This window comes from Bombus pyrosoma, linkage group LG13, assembly GCF_014825855.1.
Source record: "Bombus pyrosoma isolate SC7728 linkage group LG13, ASM1482585v1, whole genome shotgun sequence".
In the NCBI taxonomy this organism is placed as follows: domain Eukaryota; kingdom Metazoa; phylum Arthropoda; class Insecta; order Hymenoptera; family Apidae; genus Bombus; species Bombus pyrosoma.
In genome coordinates, this window is record NC_057782.1 from 7,358,105 (window position 1) to 7,378,620 (window position 20,516).

Here is a 20,516-nt window from a genome sequence, read left to right on the forward strand (position 1 = left end):
AAATACTAATTTTCAATACTCCCAATTAATTCATCATCGGTGCGTATCCTTTCTTTGTCTCCAATATCAATCCACCCAGTTTCCCTTTTATCTGAATAGTCGTATGATCAAAGAAGAGGGAAAAAACAAAAGCTCGCTTTCTTGGCGTAGTCGAGACCAGTTTCTTGGCGGGGATTGATTAATCGCCCAGTTTCCAATGTGAACGAAACCGCGCGAAAAAAAAGCGGTTCTGAAAGCAGTAGAGAACGGCGTTCTCCTAATTTAGCTGACACAATTTTTCTCGGCGATCGTCGCGACGCTGCAACGTCGTTTCCCTTTTGGTAGGCGTCGTCGCGCCCCACAGAGGAACCGACGATCGTATACGCAAGACGAAGAGAGTATGGTTCAAATGTCACTGTGGTTTATTTTCGTTTATATATAGAAACGAGAGAGTTCAGCCGGTGTCACTTACCCCTGACTACCGGCGACACTTGGGTCCGATGATTTCCCAAAAAGAAGGATCACCAGAATGTGATCCATCTTGGATGAGAGATTCGTCGCGTCCGTTTCGCTAGAGCTAGTCATTTAGAAAAGGACTCGAGCAAGTCTGACAGTTGTCAATATCGAATCTTTCTCTTTTAATTGTCACAAAGTTTTAAGGTTGCAGAATATTGGGCGAAAAAGTGTCCAACGAAATTGCAAGTTACGTTGAAGCTTCTCTCTTTCTGACCTCATCGATAAGAAATCTCTTCTACTGCTTCGATAAGATATTCTGCGTAATTGTTACACTTTAGAAATTCGATTGACTTTAAGGGAAGATGATATGGAAGGTAATTTAAACTGTTAAATGGTTCTTTCCAAAGTTTGTCTTCGTAGAAATTGACACAAGTAACTTTTCTTGCGCCAGAGTTTCAAAGATTTATCGCTGCGTAGAGGATGTTCAGAAAGATTTGAAATGAATTATCGATGCTTCTCGAGTTCTTGGGCGAACATAGATACTGTAGGCAGACACGATTCTCGTCGCTTGGACGCATAACCGGAAGATCGTCTTAATGCCGGTATTTAAACCATGTCGCGGTGGCAGTGGCTCTCTATTTTCGGCTCGTCTCCCCTCAATTTACCGTTCATTTCGTAACTCAATATACTTTGCGAGCTCTCCACTACGACTCTAGGATAGAATTACCTAGTGCACCACGTTGCATGCCCGTCTTCTTCTTCGGAAGTCGTGCAGACTCGCTCCGAATCGTCGTACTGCAATTGTACCTCAACAAACAGGTATTTCAATGGGAATTAAAATCGATCGCCTGGTATTATCATTTCCATCTCACATACAAGAAAGTGCACTTCATTATCTCTTTGATCGTCGATAAAAATTGGCCATTAATTGGGTGACCAAACAAGATTACAGGTATCTCGGATTATGTTATTTTTCACGAAGAAACTCGTCGGCAAACAGAGAGTCTCGACGATTTGTTTGTTAAGCCTATCTTACGTAACGATTGTTTTACTTTTTATCAAACATACGGAATTTGTTATCGATACAATTGGATCGAAAATTACTCGAGGAACGCAGCACGCGTTGATAATTCGCAATTAGCTGGAATTCATCGGACCCACGAGAGCTCAAGCAAAGTGCATGATCTTTACAATTAAAGCCTGTTTGCTGACACCGATGACTTGCAAAATCTTGGATAGCCGCTCAACTTTCCGTTCACTCAGCAAACAGAAACGATAGGAAGAATTCCTGAGTCGGATCATTCAAACTGTGCAAAATGTTGCCGAAAGAATCTGAAGATAGTTGAATTTTCGAACCACATAGGCACCGGTGTTGTCTACGTTCCAAACGAAATTTTATCATATATATTCGCTCAATTTTTCCAATTAAAGAAAGTCGAAAAACCACTGATAAATGCTGATAAATACGGATAGTTTAAAGAAAAAGAAACGTAACTGCTCGGTGCGTAATAGCACGTAATCGATTCCCTTTTTCTTGTGAAACATTTTATTGCGCTTTTCTTCGAAGAGATTTCCTGATAGAAAGTGATTTCCCGAAGAGAATGGACGAGCGATAGACTAAAGAGAAAACGATATATGTGTTGAAGAGCAAGGAACTCTGGAGGACACGACTTGGCATACGTGATAAGTTGTTGCTATCTTCTTCGTTGTACACGCGATCTGCACGGTAATATACTCATACAGGTTGTTTCACGTGCAGCAAGACGCGAATGAAATGAATCGTTAACACGAATGTTGTTATTTTTAGCATAATCTTGTTATTTCAACATCGACAGAGTTGCAGCTGTACGTCGAGCTAGCATAATATTTCACCTATTGTTTGCCTACATAGTCGTCGTTGTTTGGCTTCAATAGTGACACAAGCTACCAAGCGCCCAGTTGCTGATACCTTATCACGTTCGCGACTTGAATCATTACTTAACCGCAACAAGATAAGGCCGAGTGTTTTTATTCCTCACGTATGCTGCTTTCGACGTTTTCTCGAGAAGAATAGCTATTCGAAGGCAACGTGCGGTATATTTACTCGCTCGTACCACTTGGTCATTCACTCGATATTCATGAATGGAACCGATAACGATCCTTTCCAACATTCGTTTACTCCAATCAATTGATACTTGAACACTTACATAATGGAATTCTTTTCTGAATATATTACGTGTCTTTTACGAAGCAGTTTGAAATTTCATTGGTACTGTAACGAGGCACAACTGTCGTGATTATGTTCGTGAAATTTGGAACTAATCCAATAGCAATGTACATATAGAAAGATATGTGAGTCATTTGTTGCAGACATATATTTAGCAAAAATCGATACAATGACTCATAAAATTATTTGAGTATTTCGGAGATTTTTGCGAAGCGTATGCTCGTAATAAATGTCTTGTAACTTCTAAAATATATGCATTTTCAGAGTAACTTGAAATTTCAACAATATAATCGCGATAATCGTGTCTCGTTACAGTGTTAATTAAATATATAAGATAGATCTGATTTCCGGTTTACACCATGTGGTAAGAAAATTTGACAAATGTTTAAATACTTTTATTAGTATCTCCAATGAAATAGGGAGTCTATTTCACTCGTAAATGGACGATCGACCCGTGAAAACGATCGTACTTCGATTCAACGTGCTCTACGATTCAGTTCAAGGGCTCCACTTGGTCGATTGATCGAACAACGCGTAGACAATATGCAGGCTTTACGCGCACCGTGCTTTACTTTGAGTATTGTCCCGTGTAATTTTCTATTCGTTCAGCCCTACCCTTCGAATGGAACTTCACCATAAGCGCACCATATTGCATTTGAATTCATAGCTGCGCTTTCTGCATTCTCAGACGGCAGCTCTTGTTTCACGCTAGTCATACGTGCCTGCCGTTCGTATTTATGTCGTTCAGCAACTTTTTCGGTGACCAGGATACATTCGTTTCGGATCAAACGCACGTAGACTCGTTTAGATGCGCGAGAAACATGTAGCAACGCGAGGAATTTTTATGAACCCGTTCCAGACACGTCTGGGAAGTGTTTATAATCGTTTCGTTGAAAATGTTACGCCATTCGAAATCGATCGGCCATTGAAGGGTATACTGCAACGAGGAAGCAGCTCCAATATTTAGATTGTATTTATTGAAAGAGAGAGAATATGTTTCATTGAAAAATGCAGAAGCTTATTATTATTAGATCGCTGTTGAAGAGAAATTAAAAAGTGGCGTATTTTTATAATATTAGTATCTCATTGAATATTGAATTTATGCAATCTATCAATTTCTATTAATGAATTTCGACTTCTGATCCGATTAGGATGATGGAAAATCCTATGATGGATGGTTTTTCGGTTGTCATAGATCCGGCCTATCGCTCGTCTATTTTTGGACCCGAGGAAACAGATCCGCGTGATTTATGGATTCGGTAAGTGAAACCGACAAGGTCTAGTATGTCACTGCAAGGGAAAAGTGAAGGGTTTCATGCTCACACTAGCCGATTGGAGAATGTCAAGTCTGTGTTTAACGATCCCTGCATCAACACGATACCCTGGAAACTCGAGTAATCGTATAAATATTTGAATTTCGATCAAGAATACAATTTGGACTGTTTTAACCTTCGTGATTATGGAAATAGAAAAGTCTGGCAGAGATATCCGGGATTGGTTTCAAAGATAGAATATTCAGTAATTCAGTATCGAGCAATAGACTGGAATAACTTCTATAAAAAGCTTCTGTGAACTTCGGAGGACTTCTTTGTGCTACCAACTGCTTGCCCGAACTTTATCCATTTTGTATGAGCGAAGAAAGATAATATGTCAGGCGACGAGTTTTCTTTGGACGATAAATATTCTCGAATACGATGTACCACGAAAATATTGGAACCTAAAAATATGTTCCTTTTTGGAGAAATAATTCTGTCACGGGAAGGATTCATTCGTGTAAAAAACTTCAACGATAAGAATCCAACTAAGTTCTTCAAAGATAGAATTGTAACAGTAAAAAGAAAGTAGTCAAGATATAAGGGAAAGGAATATCAGAAAAATAATTAAATAAGCAGCAATAAAAACAGAAAAAGATACCAAGGAAGGAATTGCAAGAAATTGCAAGAAGGAATTCTAGCAATTAAAAAAGGACAGGCCAAGTCGAAAGGAATTCCAGCAATTAAGGAGAAACGGGAAAAGGCAAAGGGGGGTTCCAGCAATTAGAAAAAGACGGAAGAAGGCAAGGGGGTTCCAGCAATAAAAAGAACACAAGATAAAGAAAAAGGATGAAAAGTGAACGATAACGATTCAGCAATGGAAACAGCAACAGTAAAAGACACCAAAGAGAGATTTGCAACGATAGAAAAAGTAGTTCTAGAAAATTCCAGCTGCTGACAAACTGTAGACACGTTAAAGAGTAAGTCCTAGGAAATCTCTCTAAAAAGAGAGGGTTATTAACCCTAGGGACTCCTTCGTCTGATATTTTGCCGCTCTTACGAACGTGAAATTGAACGTACGAGTCTCTCCTACGACGCGTGAACTTCTGTGGAAACGGTACGCGTGCCAGACACGTGTTCAAGCCACTAACCCTGTATTTTTCTACCCTGCTTCCGTCACTAATAACACCTATTCGTCACACGCGTGTTCTTCACAAAGTTTCCAATATTGGATATCTCGTTATATCGTATATGCGTTTCATTTGTATCTTCATGTTCGGCAATAATCTATGCTCCAGTACACTTTCCATCATTTCGTTTGCTTCTCTAATTTACTATGTCGAAATTTAGAAAAATTGAGATGCAGGTATCGGCATATGCAATATTTGAAGTACATTGAGAATGAATATTATATTGGAATTCTTATAAATATTTGAATCGACGCGACGTGTGCGTCAGTAGCACTAAACGTTAAATTATAGGCACGAGAGGGATGGGAAAGCGTGCGAAGAATTCGAAAATCTGTGTACTGGGAGGAATGGTGGGTGCTTATTCCGGAGGACCGAGAAAAAGGGGAGAGCAAGGGGTGCGGAGGAAGCAACTCGTGTGCTTTCGTGGTTTTTTGAGTGTTCCCGAAATATCCTCGTGCCGAGGGCACAGCGAAAGATAAAGAGGGAGGAAAGAGAGGGAGAGAGTGCGTTATAGTCTTAGAAGAGAGAGATGAGATGGGAATGCCAGTCTTCGGTAACTAGTCATCCTAGCAACGTGCTTTCGCGAGTTCTTGCCGGTGACAAAGGTCGTCAAAGAAGAAGAAGATCTGGAGTTAGCCGATCTGAAGTTCCTCTGACCCGTGATTCATCGAAAACGTGTTGTTTCGATAGCGCTTTAGTCTTCTAGTGGTGTCACCTTATCCAATTAGTGTGAACTTGTTCCTGCTAATATTATCGTACAAAGCTCAAGACGATGCTTCTAAGAACACTTTAATTAATACGTCAAGCTTCCTTCGCCTCAGTAATATCGGTGCTATTTCGCATCCAAGTTAAGAACAGACTGATAAATGAATGATTTCACGAGGTTCAGGGTTTAAGAGCAGTTCAAATCGATAGAAACGCGAGTAATCCGGCTCCGATATCAATCTCGGCGTAATATTCGAGAGTCGAAGACGTAGAAACGTAGTCGATGAACGTCGAGCACGATTGAAAGTGTGTCGAAGATGCCTCTGAAAATCGAAAGTGGCACCTACACGGTGAACCCTGTGGCCAAAAAGAACGTTTCCAAGTTCCTCCTTTGGAAGCACTGGCGTAGGAGGTATGACAATTTCTATTCCAACCGGCGTTTTGGTTTCCAAGCGTGTACTCGTCCTACTCTCCATTTCGCGCGACTAGTTTCACCGATCTTATCTGACAGATCCTTTTCACTAGTTGATCACGTGTATAAATCTCTCGTTTGTTGTATTATTGGCGATGATACACACGATAAACTATTGAATCTTTCAGCGTAGTATTTACATTTCACGTAATTTACGGCGAAACTTTTTCTATTAGTTGTTTTAGCGAACGAGTTCTCGCGAATGTAACGAACCGTTTTATTCATCCAACAACAACAGTTTCACTGTTTCCACTGACAGCTCTGTTAAACTCGGCTCGTGATATCTTCTCTTTTCCGAGCCAGTTTCCACTGTTTCTTCTGAACTCGTGCTCGTTAACGTTGTGGCTAACGAGCTGTAATTTAATTACTTGATTAAGAGATGAATCTTGATAGAATTCGGTTAACTAGCAACGACACGCGATTTCTTCGATCGGCGAACGCACGGGGATTCTCGTGACGCTTTGACATTTTCTATCGTTCCCCACCACGTTCATTCCCACGCGTGTACGTCTACATTCATCATCAATACGTTCACGATCAAGCATGATCCGATCACCTTGCACTATCTTGGCATACCTTTGCTTCGCTGCACGTCTCATGCAATGCTCTTTTAATCCGTAACACCATTTGCATACAGAGGAACTTGCGCTCGATCAACCGCACTTATGCAACTCGTGAAAGAAAAACATAAAGAAACAATACCAACTGGAATCTTCTAAAATTGTCCTATAGAAATGTTTGAAATTAGATACACTGAAGGCCAAAAGTGTCAGGACACTTATTAATTTATTGTATATCGATGAATTTCCTATGTGATTTATCACGAACCTGTTATTTTATTGCCATTATATGTGAAGCAAGATTTAGAATTTTCCAACGAATGTAACACGAGTTAGGTGTCCTAATACTGTACAGTGTATGTAACCTGTCGTTTGAAAAGTGTGATTATACGAAACCACGTGTACAACTAACAGCCTTAGTTTTTAACAAAATTGAAGATCTTTTCACTGTGAATGTGTACGTCCTTTACACGAAGAATGTAAAATATGCAAATTAATTGGCGTGACGTTACAACTGTCTGATTAATACGATTTAAAATAGATCGAACGAATAACTCGCTCGATAATATCGATTGCTCGTTGCACACAGACCGCCTTACGTTCCTTTTATATAATGCATGCGATTCTCGAAAGCGAATCGTACCCGGTCGATGCACCAGCTTGCACTGCCTTCTGATTCTGCACAACCCCATGCGATTCGTGCAAAATCGGTATAAGCCTCGGCAACGATTAGCGTGCAATTAGTGCCGCGTTAATTCAACCGAAACAACCCAGCAGGCAGTTAGAAAACGATCGCAAATAGCGATGCAACGTTTCATCTATCTCAGCAGCTCATCTTTCACTATTCTCTACTTCTAGTTTTACATTTTTTCTTTTTTTTAGACTCCTTCTAGCTACGCTTTCAATCCTAAATTCGAGACTATACAGGGTGGCCCACGAATCGGCCGCCACGATATTTGATCTGGGTTTCTTTCTTCTTTTCCTTTTTTTTTCTTTTCTTTTTGTTAAACTGTCAGAACCAGTTCAGATATCGTGTTGACCGATTCATGGGTCGCTCCGTATACTTTTGTCTTCATCGCTATTTGCAAGCACGTCTAAACGCGTTATAAAACATACGGTAGAACCTCGATCACCTGAATATCAATCAATGTAAAATTTCACGATGGTCCCTTGTAAGAGAAATTGAGACACCAGAACAGAAACAATTTTTATTCACAAGTTATCTTTCCTATTTGGAACAATTCAAAATAAGCGATCTCCGGGAACTAAAAAAGTTAGTTCGGATAGTCGGGGTTCTAGAGGTAGTAGATTTTACGTTAAGAGAAAAAAAACGTGGAAGTTGGTGCTACATATCGACAGTCACGTGGATTTATTACGACGGACTCGTCTGTATTCTGCCACCGGTCGATTCATAAAATTAGATCCACGCGAATAAAGTTTACACACGCGTTATTTGCTTTTTAAAGTTACGGGGCCACGCGGCACCTCTCTCTCTCTCTCTCTCTCTCTCTCTCTCTCTCTCTTTTCGTGATTCACGATGATAAAATTGTTTGCTCAACCAGTGGCACGATTATGCGCGAAATTACCGAGGTTCACGGAGCATGCAGTTTCGTTAAGCAATCTTGTAATTGTTTTGTAGGATTTTCCGCCTTGCTTTCAACCGTGAACACACCGCAGTGTAACGAATTACGCTATTTTCCGCGAAACAATCGGGCATTTTAAAACGTTTATCTCGAACCATTTCTCGGTGAATCTAATTCTACTGACTAAACGAAGACTAAAAGTAGAACTACGTGACTAAACGATCGTTCTAACGTTGATTAAAAAGGTCTAGTGAAAGTCAACGTCGGTATTAGCCGGTTTGCTGCAAGATAGCACCAGCTTTCAATTAATATCCACGATGCCCTCGAGCTTCGTTCCATCGTGGAAAAAAACAGTCGATTCACCTACTGGTGCGGTTTCTGTCGTTAAAAAGGGAACGAAAGAAGCGGAACGACTCGAGCTTGATGCTAACTCGTTCCGCTTTCTCGTGATCCTTGCCGTTTACATACCGTCGATAATTTTCCTGCTCGAAGATACAGAAAATTGAACGTTCCGTGATAGGTCGTGATGTCTCATTTAGTTCGTGAAATCGACGCGTTTTTCGCGTTTGATATTTTTCCACGTGAATTGAGAGGAACGACTCGAGAACATCGGATCATTACCAACGAAATTCCATGGATTAATCATGTCGAAGATGATGGATTTTATTCGCGATGATTTGACTTTTATCGTTGCTCTATTTTAGATTTTTACTTACCAGATTAGGATATTTGCATGTTTATAGAAAATTTGAAAGTGTAGAAACGCACACGCTGCACTTGATATGCAAAAACGTACATTGCGTCTTATAATTGCAAAACCACTTAAAAATTTCTAACTCTCATATTTTATATTCTGCGAAGTTTCTAATTCTTGTAACTAATATGGCAAGGAACGAGATATACCATGCTAGAAATTGTATTCAGGAACAATATTCGCCCGGGAACGGGATAGGCTATATTCTCTTTAACAAATAAGTGAAAAAAGCTATGAGTTTTCAACGGTAAATAAATAAATCCATCCATCATCTTCGTACGAGCAAGGAAACATCTTGAGAAAAAACAAGCAAATCCTCGATATGTTTTCTCGTAAAGAGACTCGTGATTGAGGTTCACGAGAAAAAAAAAATAGAAAAAGTAGAGATGGGAAAGATTGGCGAACAAAAAGGAAACGAAAAACTCAACAGTGTGCACGAGGACCGCGGAGACGAGGATCGTCGACGAGCTTGCGGGCAAACACGTGGTGGCAGCGAGGTAGCGGGCCTGGAGGACGTCGGCGATTGCTGCGCCGCGACGCTGACGCCGTCGGTCCCAGGCGCCGCCGGCATCAGATCCAATCGCCGTACAAGGCCGCTCTCTCTTGCAGTACAACCTCTTAATTATCGACGCTTCGATCCGGACCCAAAAATCGCCATCGACATCGTCACAGGCCATCATCCTAACATGACTAGCCAGGAGAGCATCGGCAGCTGCAGTCTGGACGTCGATCAATCCGCGTCCGACCGATCAGGTTGGCTATCTTCGATGTCTAGCGTTTTCCAATAGGGGCAGAGTTCACAACATTTACAAAAATTTTTGTCTGTGTAATTTTTGTCACGCGAATACGTTCTTCCTCTTACAGGAGATCAACAAGTTAATGAGAAATTAGGTTCATTGAAAATAGCGTGTGGACATTTTGTCTTTAGTACTAGAAATTCTGTCATAAGACAGTAGCTGAGAACGATAACAATTGAAGGATTTGCGGCAATAAGGAGACAGTATTTATTGGAAATTTTCATTGAAAGAGGAAAGACAATAACGGGTTTCATATTGATAAATGTAAAATTTAGTTCTACGAATATTAGCTGACTATGAATTTATAGCGCTTGAAAAAGTGATTCGACTTTGAGCTGGTGTTTGCTGAATTATTCAAATTACTGAAAAGTAGAACTGCCTTCTTATTGAAGTTCCTTTAATCGATTATACTGTACCTCGTTTTAAAAGTCCTTTGTCACATTTACGGCTAACAAAATCTCATGCTAGTTCTACAAGGATACGTGTATCACGATATATGATAAGTACATACGATGTGAACCAGAAGCCATGCGAAACTAAAAGGATTGCAATAAATAATAAAAATTAGATAGACATTGACGATGATAACATCCATATATTTGTTGTATCGCATTGATAGTTCATCGGAACACGCATCCATCACAACCACGGCCTTAAGTAGATGCTGTAGCGCACGAATTCTTATATTTTACTCGAGAACACGTATGTCGTACATATATCGTGATACACGTATCTCTACTGCGTGAAAGCATTCGTAAACGAACTAAGGATGAGTAACTTTAAAGTCAAGTTCACGGAATGTCTACAAATCTGTGGAATTCAAGGGTCATCATGCAATGACCTTGCACTTGACGCATCGAAGGCCATGCAGAACGATCACACGTTGATCAACTCTCGCGCAACGAATTTTAGGCGAGACGATCTTGGTACGTTCAAGGTTACCGGTTCCCTCCACCTTCCTGTGGATCGTTCCTTTTTGCTCGGCCCCGCGGTGTCGATCGAATTTAGATCGTAGGCGAGTGCAGCAAGTGCAGGGCACAGCTTCTTTCTATCGTCAGTGCCAAGAGGAGCAGACGAGCAGAGAAGAGATGCAGAGAGGCGGTCTTGTCTCTTTTGCATCGTGACTCGGCCAGCCTCTTGCCATTCCAGGGTTATTCCTGTGTCGCGTTTCGAACGGGCACGTTTCAACTTTCCCGTGGTCTCTCCTCGTATCTGCTTCTATTTTCCGCTGGGAAAACGCTTTTCCATTTTTTCGATGGTTTCCCTTCGTTATTCTTCATGGGATTCGCGTTAAAGTGTATCATTCGGATCGCGCGTTCGACTCGATTTGCGAAATATTCGCATCGAGCGTGAACCACAGGCGACCCCATTGCAGTCAGCATTGCGTGCTCGCGTCTCAAAATTATTATTCTACCGGACGTAATAAACATGGACGTCTAGGGTGTGAAAAGCAGGCTGAGAAAGTGTATCAAGGAATTACAAAAGCATAGGCCTGGCTGTAATTAGAGCAAACCTTGCGAAACCAACAGAGACTTCTGCTTTACAGAGAACACCATAGACACTGTATCGAAGAAAACGTTGCACAGTCTGAATTTATCTTGCAACGGTGACTCGGCGTCTCAGGCGGAGAAGTTGGCAAACGGTAGCAGTGAAACGCTGCAAAAGTCCAATTTAACTCCAGATGAGAAATTAAATGTCAGCAATGGTCATCGAAACAGTCCAGAGCCAGAGCAGCTGACAGTGAAGAAACCGAGTTACTTAGGTCTGGCTTGTAGCATCAGTGGCTATTCGGGGATCAACAGATACGACAGCAAGCTCAGGGAAGGATTTCGATCGAGGGACAGCAGCCCTGGGACCAGGTTGATCAATAGAGACACCAGCCCGGCAGGTTTCAGGTAAAATATTTATCAATCAGACTACAATGTTTTTTAATCTCCTCTTCTCCTTTTAAGTGAGATGCTCCTCGATGAAACGCTTCTACTGTCACAGATTTGGACTTTAACAAACACAAGTCAATTTCAGTTAGCTCTGATAGGAAAAATGAAAAAATATATTTAGCATACTAACATTAATCATAAGTAATTGTACTTTTCTGGAAATTCAATGGATGTTGAAATATTTCAGATCAAACGAAAATCTCAACGTGCCAGCGCACCCTTATACACCTAAGAGCCAGTCAATTTCGCCCCTAGCGATGGATAGACAAAACGGTTTTACCAACGGTCTGAAGGAGGAGTGTAAAGTGGAGACTTACAGGGAAGCCAGAAGTTCCATAGGAATCTATCAGGGCTACTCCGAGGTTGACAAAGGCGTGATACACTCTACATTCCCTGATATCAGTCCAGTTCAAGCTTCTACACCTACGAAACGCAGCCCTGGAGTATCGCAGATGATGTCTTGTAGTCAACAGAATAAACATTTCTCAGTGTCGTCTCCAAAGCAACCTACTATTAACCGTAAGTGACTTGATCACAAATATATCTCAGACAAATAAAATTCTTATTCCCTACTTTTATTATTACTATTTTTATTGGAACTTTCATTCATAAATCGTTTGCAGTTTCGAATGCTTCGTTTGGCGATACGAGTATAATAAACGGAGCGACAGAGGAGGTGGAAAGTCAGGTGATAAACAGCACCACGAGCAGCGAAAAATCTTTCATTCAGCAACGAGTAGAACGGCTCTACGGTCCTGGAGCTCTAGCTCAGGGTTTTTTCTTCAAACGTAGCACTAGCAGACTGAACGCTAGCGACAGCAGCTTTAATAAGTCTAGTAACAACAACGACGTATCGGCTGACAATGCGAATACCGAGGAGTCTTTAAAAAATTTGCCAGTGTTAAGACACCTGAGACCAGAGTTCCGAGCTCAACTTCCTGTGGTTAGCCCTAGAAGACCTACCGATGGTTCGGAACAAATTCTCAAGCCTTTGCAAAGGTAACTTTTCTTTAAATATTTCATTTATATTTCTAGATCTTTCGACATCGCATTCGCATTAATCAGGAGAAAATCCGGTTCACCTTCACCGGGAAAAATGCATATGTTACCTATTCATTCGATCATTGTCATACAATTTGTAGACTTCTTGATTTATGATATTATTGACTAGATTATCATCTATTCGCTATCCAGGCAATATTATAAAATTATATTTCAAAGGTAACTGTGCAGCACATAATCACACAGACAGAGTTCTCTTGCACAATAATGAGAAGTTATAAATTATAGATTTCTGTTGCCCAATTTTACTATTTTACATTGAAGAAGGCAATTAGTAGATGGCTTGCAGTTTGTAAAATTGACGTGTAGAACTTTGCCTGTTTCATTACTAAACGTATTGCTGTTATGCAAGAAAATTTATTAGCATTGATAGCTTGCTACTGATGACATAAAATTTCGCTAATAATATCAGTTCAGTTGTAAAAGAGAACCCTGGCGAAGTTGAAGCGTCAAGGGAAATACAATTACGTATTTTTTCATCGTTAGGGTAACGCCAGTGTCACGGAAGGTCGAGCAGAAACCAAAAATACCAGCAGCTACGAATTTAGACGTAAATCTAGCGGACAGTGGAGCACAAAAGCTGAATTCTAGCGTGACCAGCATCCCAGATCAGCAGCCAGCTGCTCCAAAAGTAGTTCTACCTGTCTTAGAACCGAGCGCCAGCTCGACAAACGTGGCGAAACAGCTTGAGGAGGCGGAGAAAACGGTCGAAGAGAAAAATGGGCATTACTTCATGAAGGTACGCCTAACTGGAATGGGGCATGTCGAAAGAAACGTTTACTCACATTCTTTGCTTCATTGTTGCAGCTGCTGAAACAAGAGACGGACAGGCTGCTCTCGTTAGCCGCGTCAGCAGAAGCGGAATTGGCCAGTGACGATACTGTTGCACTTCCGGAAGAAGCAGCCGGAAAACTGCGGTCAGCTGCAGGCAAAGCTAGATTGCTCACTTCGCAGAAGATGCAACAGTTTGAGGGACTGTGCCAGAAAAATATTGTATGGCTTTCGTATATCGCTTTCCTAATCAGATTGTTAAATTTAGGATAACATTTAGATGATAAACAACACTCGTGTTACCAACTATATGTACTCCCGGTCATAAGTATTACGACGCCTTTTGGTTTCATAGAAAACATGATAAAATTATTAAAATTATCGTAAATTACGAAGGAAATGGGTAATCGAACAAAGTTTAATACTCATTTATAAACGCTTAAGAGTATACGAACACTTCCTTATCTCTGACAACATTTTAATTACAAAATTATAGATAAACATAAATTAGTATATATAAATTTGTATACATATATTGAATATTCCATTTTTGTTGTAGAATCAAGTGCCTGGTGAGGAGTTTCCAACAACAAACGAGGATTTGGCGGGCTTCTGGGACATGGTGATGCTGCAAGTGGTTCAAGTAAACGAGCTATTCGATCAGATAGAAAAGTTACGCAATTCTCAGTGGCAAGAGGTATGTTCAGTTTCTGTTCACCCTCAGACAATCAATTCCTTGAAGCCTCCTGGGAAAGATTTTTATTCTCACAACAATACCGATAACGTAACGCCACCTGAATTGTCTTCCCGTATATCCTACTCGCACTCTGTTCCCAATAAGCGTGTACGATTCGATGATGCAACGTTTACCGACCCGGAAGAATCGAATCAGGTGAAAAAAGATTTCTATATCCCTCAAGTACCTGAATATGTAGCGCTTGAAATGCGTTTATGCGACGATGCGTTTCAAGTTCTAACCCTTTGCCAAAATTTAGAGGAACATGAGAACCATTGCGAAGATTATGAAGTAGATTATAATGAAAGTAATACGTTTCTTTTTGAGGATATAACTGAGATACAGACGATAAAAAATGATAGTCCTCCTCTTAAACCATGCACTTCGTACGTCATCAATTATGTGAACAGATTACAGCATGATATAAGTTCATTTTACTTTGAAAATTGTAAACAATCATCTTCTGATTTGTATCTTCGTGATGACTTTATTGAGAAGAATATTTCACCGAAATTTCAAGCAATATTTAGAAGAGAAGATGATGAATTGGAACAGCAAAAGCATGATCATTCTTCAAGTAAAGAACAGAATAATTATTCAGAATCGTTCACAAAAGATACGCAAAAGGATATAAAAAGAAATGAAAATAATACAACCAACTTGAAGACTATTTCTTCATCCAGTAAAAGAATTGTATCTGCGGATAAAAGAATGGGAAAGGTTCGACCGAAAGCTAAATCCTGTAGTTCCACAGGGAGAAATCTGAACCAGGAGATCCAGATAAAAAATGATCGAAGAACAAGATCGCATACTCCAGAAAACAGGCCTCGAAAAAACGATTCAATTAAGTCAGGTATCGGCGACGAGCAAAAGTCTTGTAATTTAAAGCCAGTCATTATCCACAAAAGGGGCGAAGAGAAAGTTCCTACTCCATCAAAAATTGACAAGTTTCCTTATAAATCTTTCCCAGCGCATAAAGGAAGTGTTAAAAAACATAGGCATAACGTCACATTTTCAAACAACATTAAAGAACTGCCGCCAACAAGAAAAGATATTTCATCTGGTGATTGCAACGCTGTGAACATGACAAAATCGTCTACAAAAAATTTATTGCATGCGAAACCAAAAAAGATGTTAAAAATGAAAAATGCGAAAAAATTGAGTCATAATTATTATGAAAGGCGTAATCTCTCTGTCGTAAGCGAGGTCTGGTCGAATCTCGATTTTGTGTATAGTAATAAAAAGCCTCAAAGGAAATCCGATGCATGTGAAGAAAATTGTACATTTGCTGGGACGTGGAACGTAAGAAAGCAAGCAAAAGAATTAAAAAAAGAGCAGGTAGAAAAATTAAGAAAGGATCAGATAAAGGAATCCCCCCAAAAAATCGAAGAAGAAGCAGAAATTTCATCTGTAATATCCGATAATATTTTTTGGAGACTAAGCGATTCGAAACCTTTCATTCCATTGTCCCCAGAAACGCTACGCCAATTAAGACAAATCTATAATGTCGAAAATTATTTATCTTCAACTATGAACAAATCTGAGAAACTAGAAAGAATGAAGGTTTACGACAAGAAAAGGAAACAAACTTTCAAAATCATGGAGGACGAATCTTTGAAAAAAATGGTTTCTCGCGGAATCACGTCTAATCTTTTGGATAGTCGTTCAGAAAATAATTTTTTGAAACCAATGGACACCCAAAATACAAATTCTGTAAGCTTACAGGATAATTTCGAGACGGCAAGCGAAACTCTAAATCCTATACCCGAAAGTCACGATTTTTCCATGCAATGTATAAATTCTCTCACGAATTTGGCGCCCCGTGTGGCGAACAGTAAAAATAAATCGACTCTCGTTATAAATAATATTACAAATAATATTCCAACGTGGCCAGTCAAGAATGGTGAGATACGGAATTTTCTCTCTACTTTAATATCCTCCATAAGTTCTGAGATTGTGTCGAAAGTTACGAAACATAGCACTTCTAAATTAAAAAATCGAGTAAGCATAAAAAAACTAAGTTATGGTGTAATTACGAAAAACATAAAATCTAAGTCTAATGCCAATGTAAACGTTATCATGGATATTTCGCAACATGTTCGTTCAAATTTCGTTTCTCGTCGTTTACCAAATAGAAAGAGTGGAAAAAGTATTATATCTACTGACCTCGACAATTATCTGCCATTGAAGAAAGGCTTTCACGTGAATCGTTATTTAGAAGATACGAAATATATGCAATTATTTCCGAATAATATCAAATTTCACGTAAATTCGTCAAATACTAAGAGTTTCCCTATTAAAGTAAAACACGTGTGCACGTTTCTTAAATCAAATCGAACCCTTTGTCGATTATCGTTGTATTTATACATGTACGGTATTCTGAGTCTTGTTTTTATATTTCTAAAGATCACCGCGTATGACGAATCTTCGTATTCATGTATTCTGAATCCTAGGATTTTGTATAATTTGTACTAAATGAATCATTATTAGCAGCGATCAACTATACCCTCTTGCGTTTGTAGAATAAAAGTCCTCTTCTTCCTCCTTCGGTATTTTTCCTAGATTTTTGTCAAAATACCCAAGTAACGAGGATTAAGAAAACAGTGCTAGGAAAGCTGGAAGAAGAAATCCGAGAAGGATCCTTTTTCTCTAAGTATGTTTTCCTTATTTCTATGTATCTATAGGAAATGTAAAAGTGCAAGCATGTAACATGTACAGATATTCGCAATTTCCACTTTCTCCTTTTTTTTACCTTTCACCTGTACTTCTTTCACCTCTACAATTTAATTCCTACAATTTCTTAATTTCTATCAGTCCTTAACATAGACGGTACCATTATTTTCTATTGCTAGTGCTTCATTACATTTGTAATATCTTTTGCAGACTGTACCAGAGAAAAAGACAGTTGCTTCAGCTCCGCAGAATGGCACCACTGCCAAACGTCGTGTCACGCCAATTCACAAACCAAAATCCACAGCTAACAGCGAAGCGAACAAGAAGGCAAGAGAAGCAAGAGAACAAGCTCGAAGGCAACTGATCGAAGAGAGAAGACGAGCGATGCGCTCGAAAGCGCAAAATTCCGAGAATACCGTGAAGATCTTCGCCCCCGATACGTAACGATAAAAAGAGGGGCGGATCTATTCAGCAATTCGTAGCAGCGTTTCCGGCGACGCTTAATGCCTCGAGCCCAAATCAAACCGCGGTATTTTGTATGCATTTTCTTAAACAACTCGAACCTCGAGCAGACTGACGATTAATTCTGAAAGCTTCTTAATTGACGATTAATACGATGCTCGTTGTTGCGTCTGGATCCACTTAACAAATAGATTAATGACAATTAAGCATCAGATTGCTCGGTATAGAGTTGATTATAAACAATAATTATCGATATGCTACTACAATCAAACTCGCTTTATGTCGTTAATAGAGTTGAGCGTTGTGGGACAGCATACGAGCAATAAGAGCGATTCATATAATTGATAAATATTTAGTGCGATCGGTTTTTTAAAGGATTGACCTTTAGTAAATATAAAAAGAGCCGGATCGATCGGGAGATTAAGTTTTTAACGTTTTAAATGTACGATATTTTATTACGATGTTTCCTCATCTCACGCTCTTGAACGTTTCACTTCGATTTTGTACACGCTGTGATGTTTCGTGCTAATCTTGTTACGTTTTATAACAATTTACGCTGTCGTTCGATTTCTACGATATTTAATGTTCACTTTACGAACGGAATAGCACAGTAACAATTGAGCATCTTCGGCTCTTTGTTTCTATTTCATGTTTCTTTTGTAAGATACTACGTCAAAGAAAATGTTACTCGATGAGAGAAAAAGGAGTAAATCGGAATAAGTGATTGGGGAGAAGATGAATCGTAAAAAATCATTTCTCAATTTTCATAGTAGAAAGGAAGGGATAGAGACTACCTTTTATCCATTGAATCTTTTTTGCAAGGAAGTTGAAAAGTAGTTACTCGAGTAAAGTGGCCAGATCATATTTCTATATGGTATTTCTAGCGATCATGAGTAACTTATATTTATACGAATAGCATGAACGATCGACGATCGCTGATAAACGTTAATGATCAGCAAGATGAAGGTAGAGAAGTTTATAAGTAATCGTGAAAGTTAGTCAAAACTTAGGAACTTAATAAACCTGGTTTAAGGACTGCAAGACAAGATATACTCGAGAAATATTGGTTGCCTTAAGCCAGGTATAATTTTTATCTTGTAGTTCGTGTATATAATATTAACGATCGTTCGAAAAAAGCGAACAATCATCCGTGCTCGCCTAAGAATTTCTGCTTGCAAAACGATCGGGATCGGGAAAAGATCGCGAGTTGCAGGTTAAACCAGAAAAGGATTCCTATTATTTTTACTATCTATACTGTTTCTGTAACTCTCGTAACGTTTAATTGATATTATTATTTTAAACTCGATCGTTATTTTGATCGCATTAATACCTCTCACGAGGAAATCGGTTTTGGAAAAAATATCGTAGTTGTGAATAGATCTTGCGAATTACCTGACAGACAAAAGGTGAAAGATTCTTCAGAAGAGTCCCTGCGCAAAATCGTGTGGACCCACGTTTGTCTAAACTGACATTCCCGTAGAGACGGTCTCGAAACACCCGATAGTTTAATTCCCATGTTAATTTTAAGGTGTATCTGGTAGATAAACTGACGTTAGCAGATATAATTTAGAGCTGGCCCAACCAAAAAACACGCGCTATCTAATTAAATACTCGGTATGATGAATGTGTCGCGATTTTCACGATGGTATTGACTAATATGTTGACAAATTTTTAATTCCATGCGCGTTAAAATGCAAAGAAAACAAAATAAAGAATAAAGCGAAAAGATGGAAAGGAAATTTCTCGAAGCGCCGTTCTGCTTACTAATATGCAGTAACGCGTATCAGTCTGCGTTATTTATTGACTGTTGATTCCCTTGGTGCCTTGATTATTTATACGTGTGTACATAAAATCGACTGACAACCGACGATTCGACGCGATATCACGTGCGATCGCTTTTGATCGCACGTGCCACAGACCCATCGAAAGACAACAAGCGAGTCGATAAATGAGAATGAAATGAAAACACGTTGGAAGCTTCTTTCTTTAATTAGTTGGTGGGTTCATTGATCAATTTTCTTGCACAATATTCGCGATCATGGATAGAGAGATAAATAAAGGATCAGGATCATATAGTTTTGTTCTCATTTATCCGTTCTGCCTAAAGACGAAAACAAATTTTGGTAACGATTTATTTTAGACTTCTAGCGAATCCATCAGAGTTTTTTATAAAACGTCATCCTGAACGAGAGACGATCAATTTTTTTAATGCATCAACCGTGTGCCGCTAGCGACTGTAAATAAGCGTGAGAGAATATTGCGTGGCTGAAACAGCGAGCGATTACAAGCAAATTAATCGTTTAATTTACAGAAACCGATATATACCGATATGTACATTGGCCAGCACGACAGAATTCACACGTATTGCAACTCGTTTTTCGTACTCTGTTAGTTCTCTTCGTTCTTAGTTGCATCCTCGATGTACTGTGTACAGTCCTTTTTTGGGGGCTCACCTTAATCCACACGTAGTAATTTATATTCAGAACAGTTCCCCGTTGCTTTTGTAGGGACCCATACGCCACATAGCTTTTCAAGAGATCGATCCAAAGCGTATATAAGGATAATCGTCGTGACAACTACAATCATCACGTTTCTCAAAATGTATTGTCTCTATTTTTTAATTCGCCGAAAATTTCATCAGAATTTGAAATTACGTCGTTCTTGAGAGAAAAATGTCCCATGTTTTTATCCCATGAGAAATCGAAACAGCTTTTCGGAAACGACAGGAAGCGCAAATTTTTTACTTGTCGCTGGGAAAAGAATCGATGTCTGTTAAACGCGTCGATCATCGAACGTTCCCTTTCTCTTTTTTACGCGAATAAACAATTACGATTATTTATTTATTAGATACTAGTAAGCTGTCCATACACCTGTTCTCAATGAATTAAAATAAAAAATGATAGAAAAATATGCAAATTTA

At 39.4% G+C, this 20,516-nt stretch overlaps 2 protein-coding genes across 8 annotated transcripts in view; one reads left to right on the forward strand and one right to left on the reverse strand.

The window, feature by feature from the left end:
- Nucleotides 1-13,848, reverse strand: part of LOC122574200 (prolyl 3-hydroxylase OGFOD1) — a 28,888-nt gene extending 15,040 nt beyond the window's left edge. For both annotated transcript variants that reach the window (XM_043741486.1, XM_043741485.1), the window contains exon 1: nt 13,740-13,848. The gene's annotated coding sequence lies outside the window, so the exon portion shown is untranslated. The remainder of the gene's footprint in view (nt 1-13,739) is intronic.
- The window catches only part of LOC122574197, a 42,453-nt gene extending 21,949 nt beyond the window's left edge, over nt 1-20,504 (forward strand). For all 6 annotated transcript variants that reach the window (XM_043741470.1, XM_043741473.1, XM_043741469.1 and 3 more), the window contains exons 7-14: nt 9,589-9,911; nt 11,502-11,850; nt 12,080-12,411; nt 12,516-12,891; nt 13,441-13,693; nt 13,762-13,947; nt 14,285-14,422; nt 17,345-20,504. In XM_043741470.1, the coding sequence (XP_043597405.1) occupies nt 9,589-9,911; nt 11,502-11,850; nt 12,080-12,411; nt 12,516-12,891; nt 13,441-13,693; nt 13,762-13,947; nt 14,285-14,422; nt 17,345-17,578 (2,191 nt within the window). In that variant the 3' untranslated portion in view covers nt 17,579-20,504. The remainder of the gene's footprint in view (nt 1-9,588; nt 9,912-11,501; nt 11,851-12,079; nt 12,412-12,515; nt 12,892-13,440; nt 13,694-13,761; nt 13,948-14,284; nt 14,423-17,344) is intronic.
- Nucleotides 20,505-20,516: the final 12 nt, after the last annotated feature.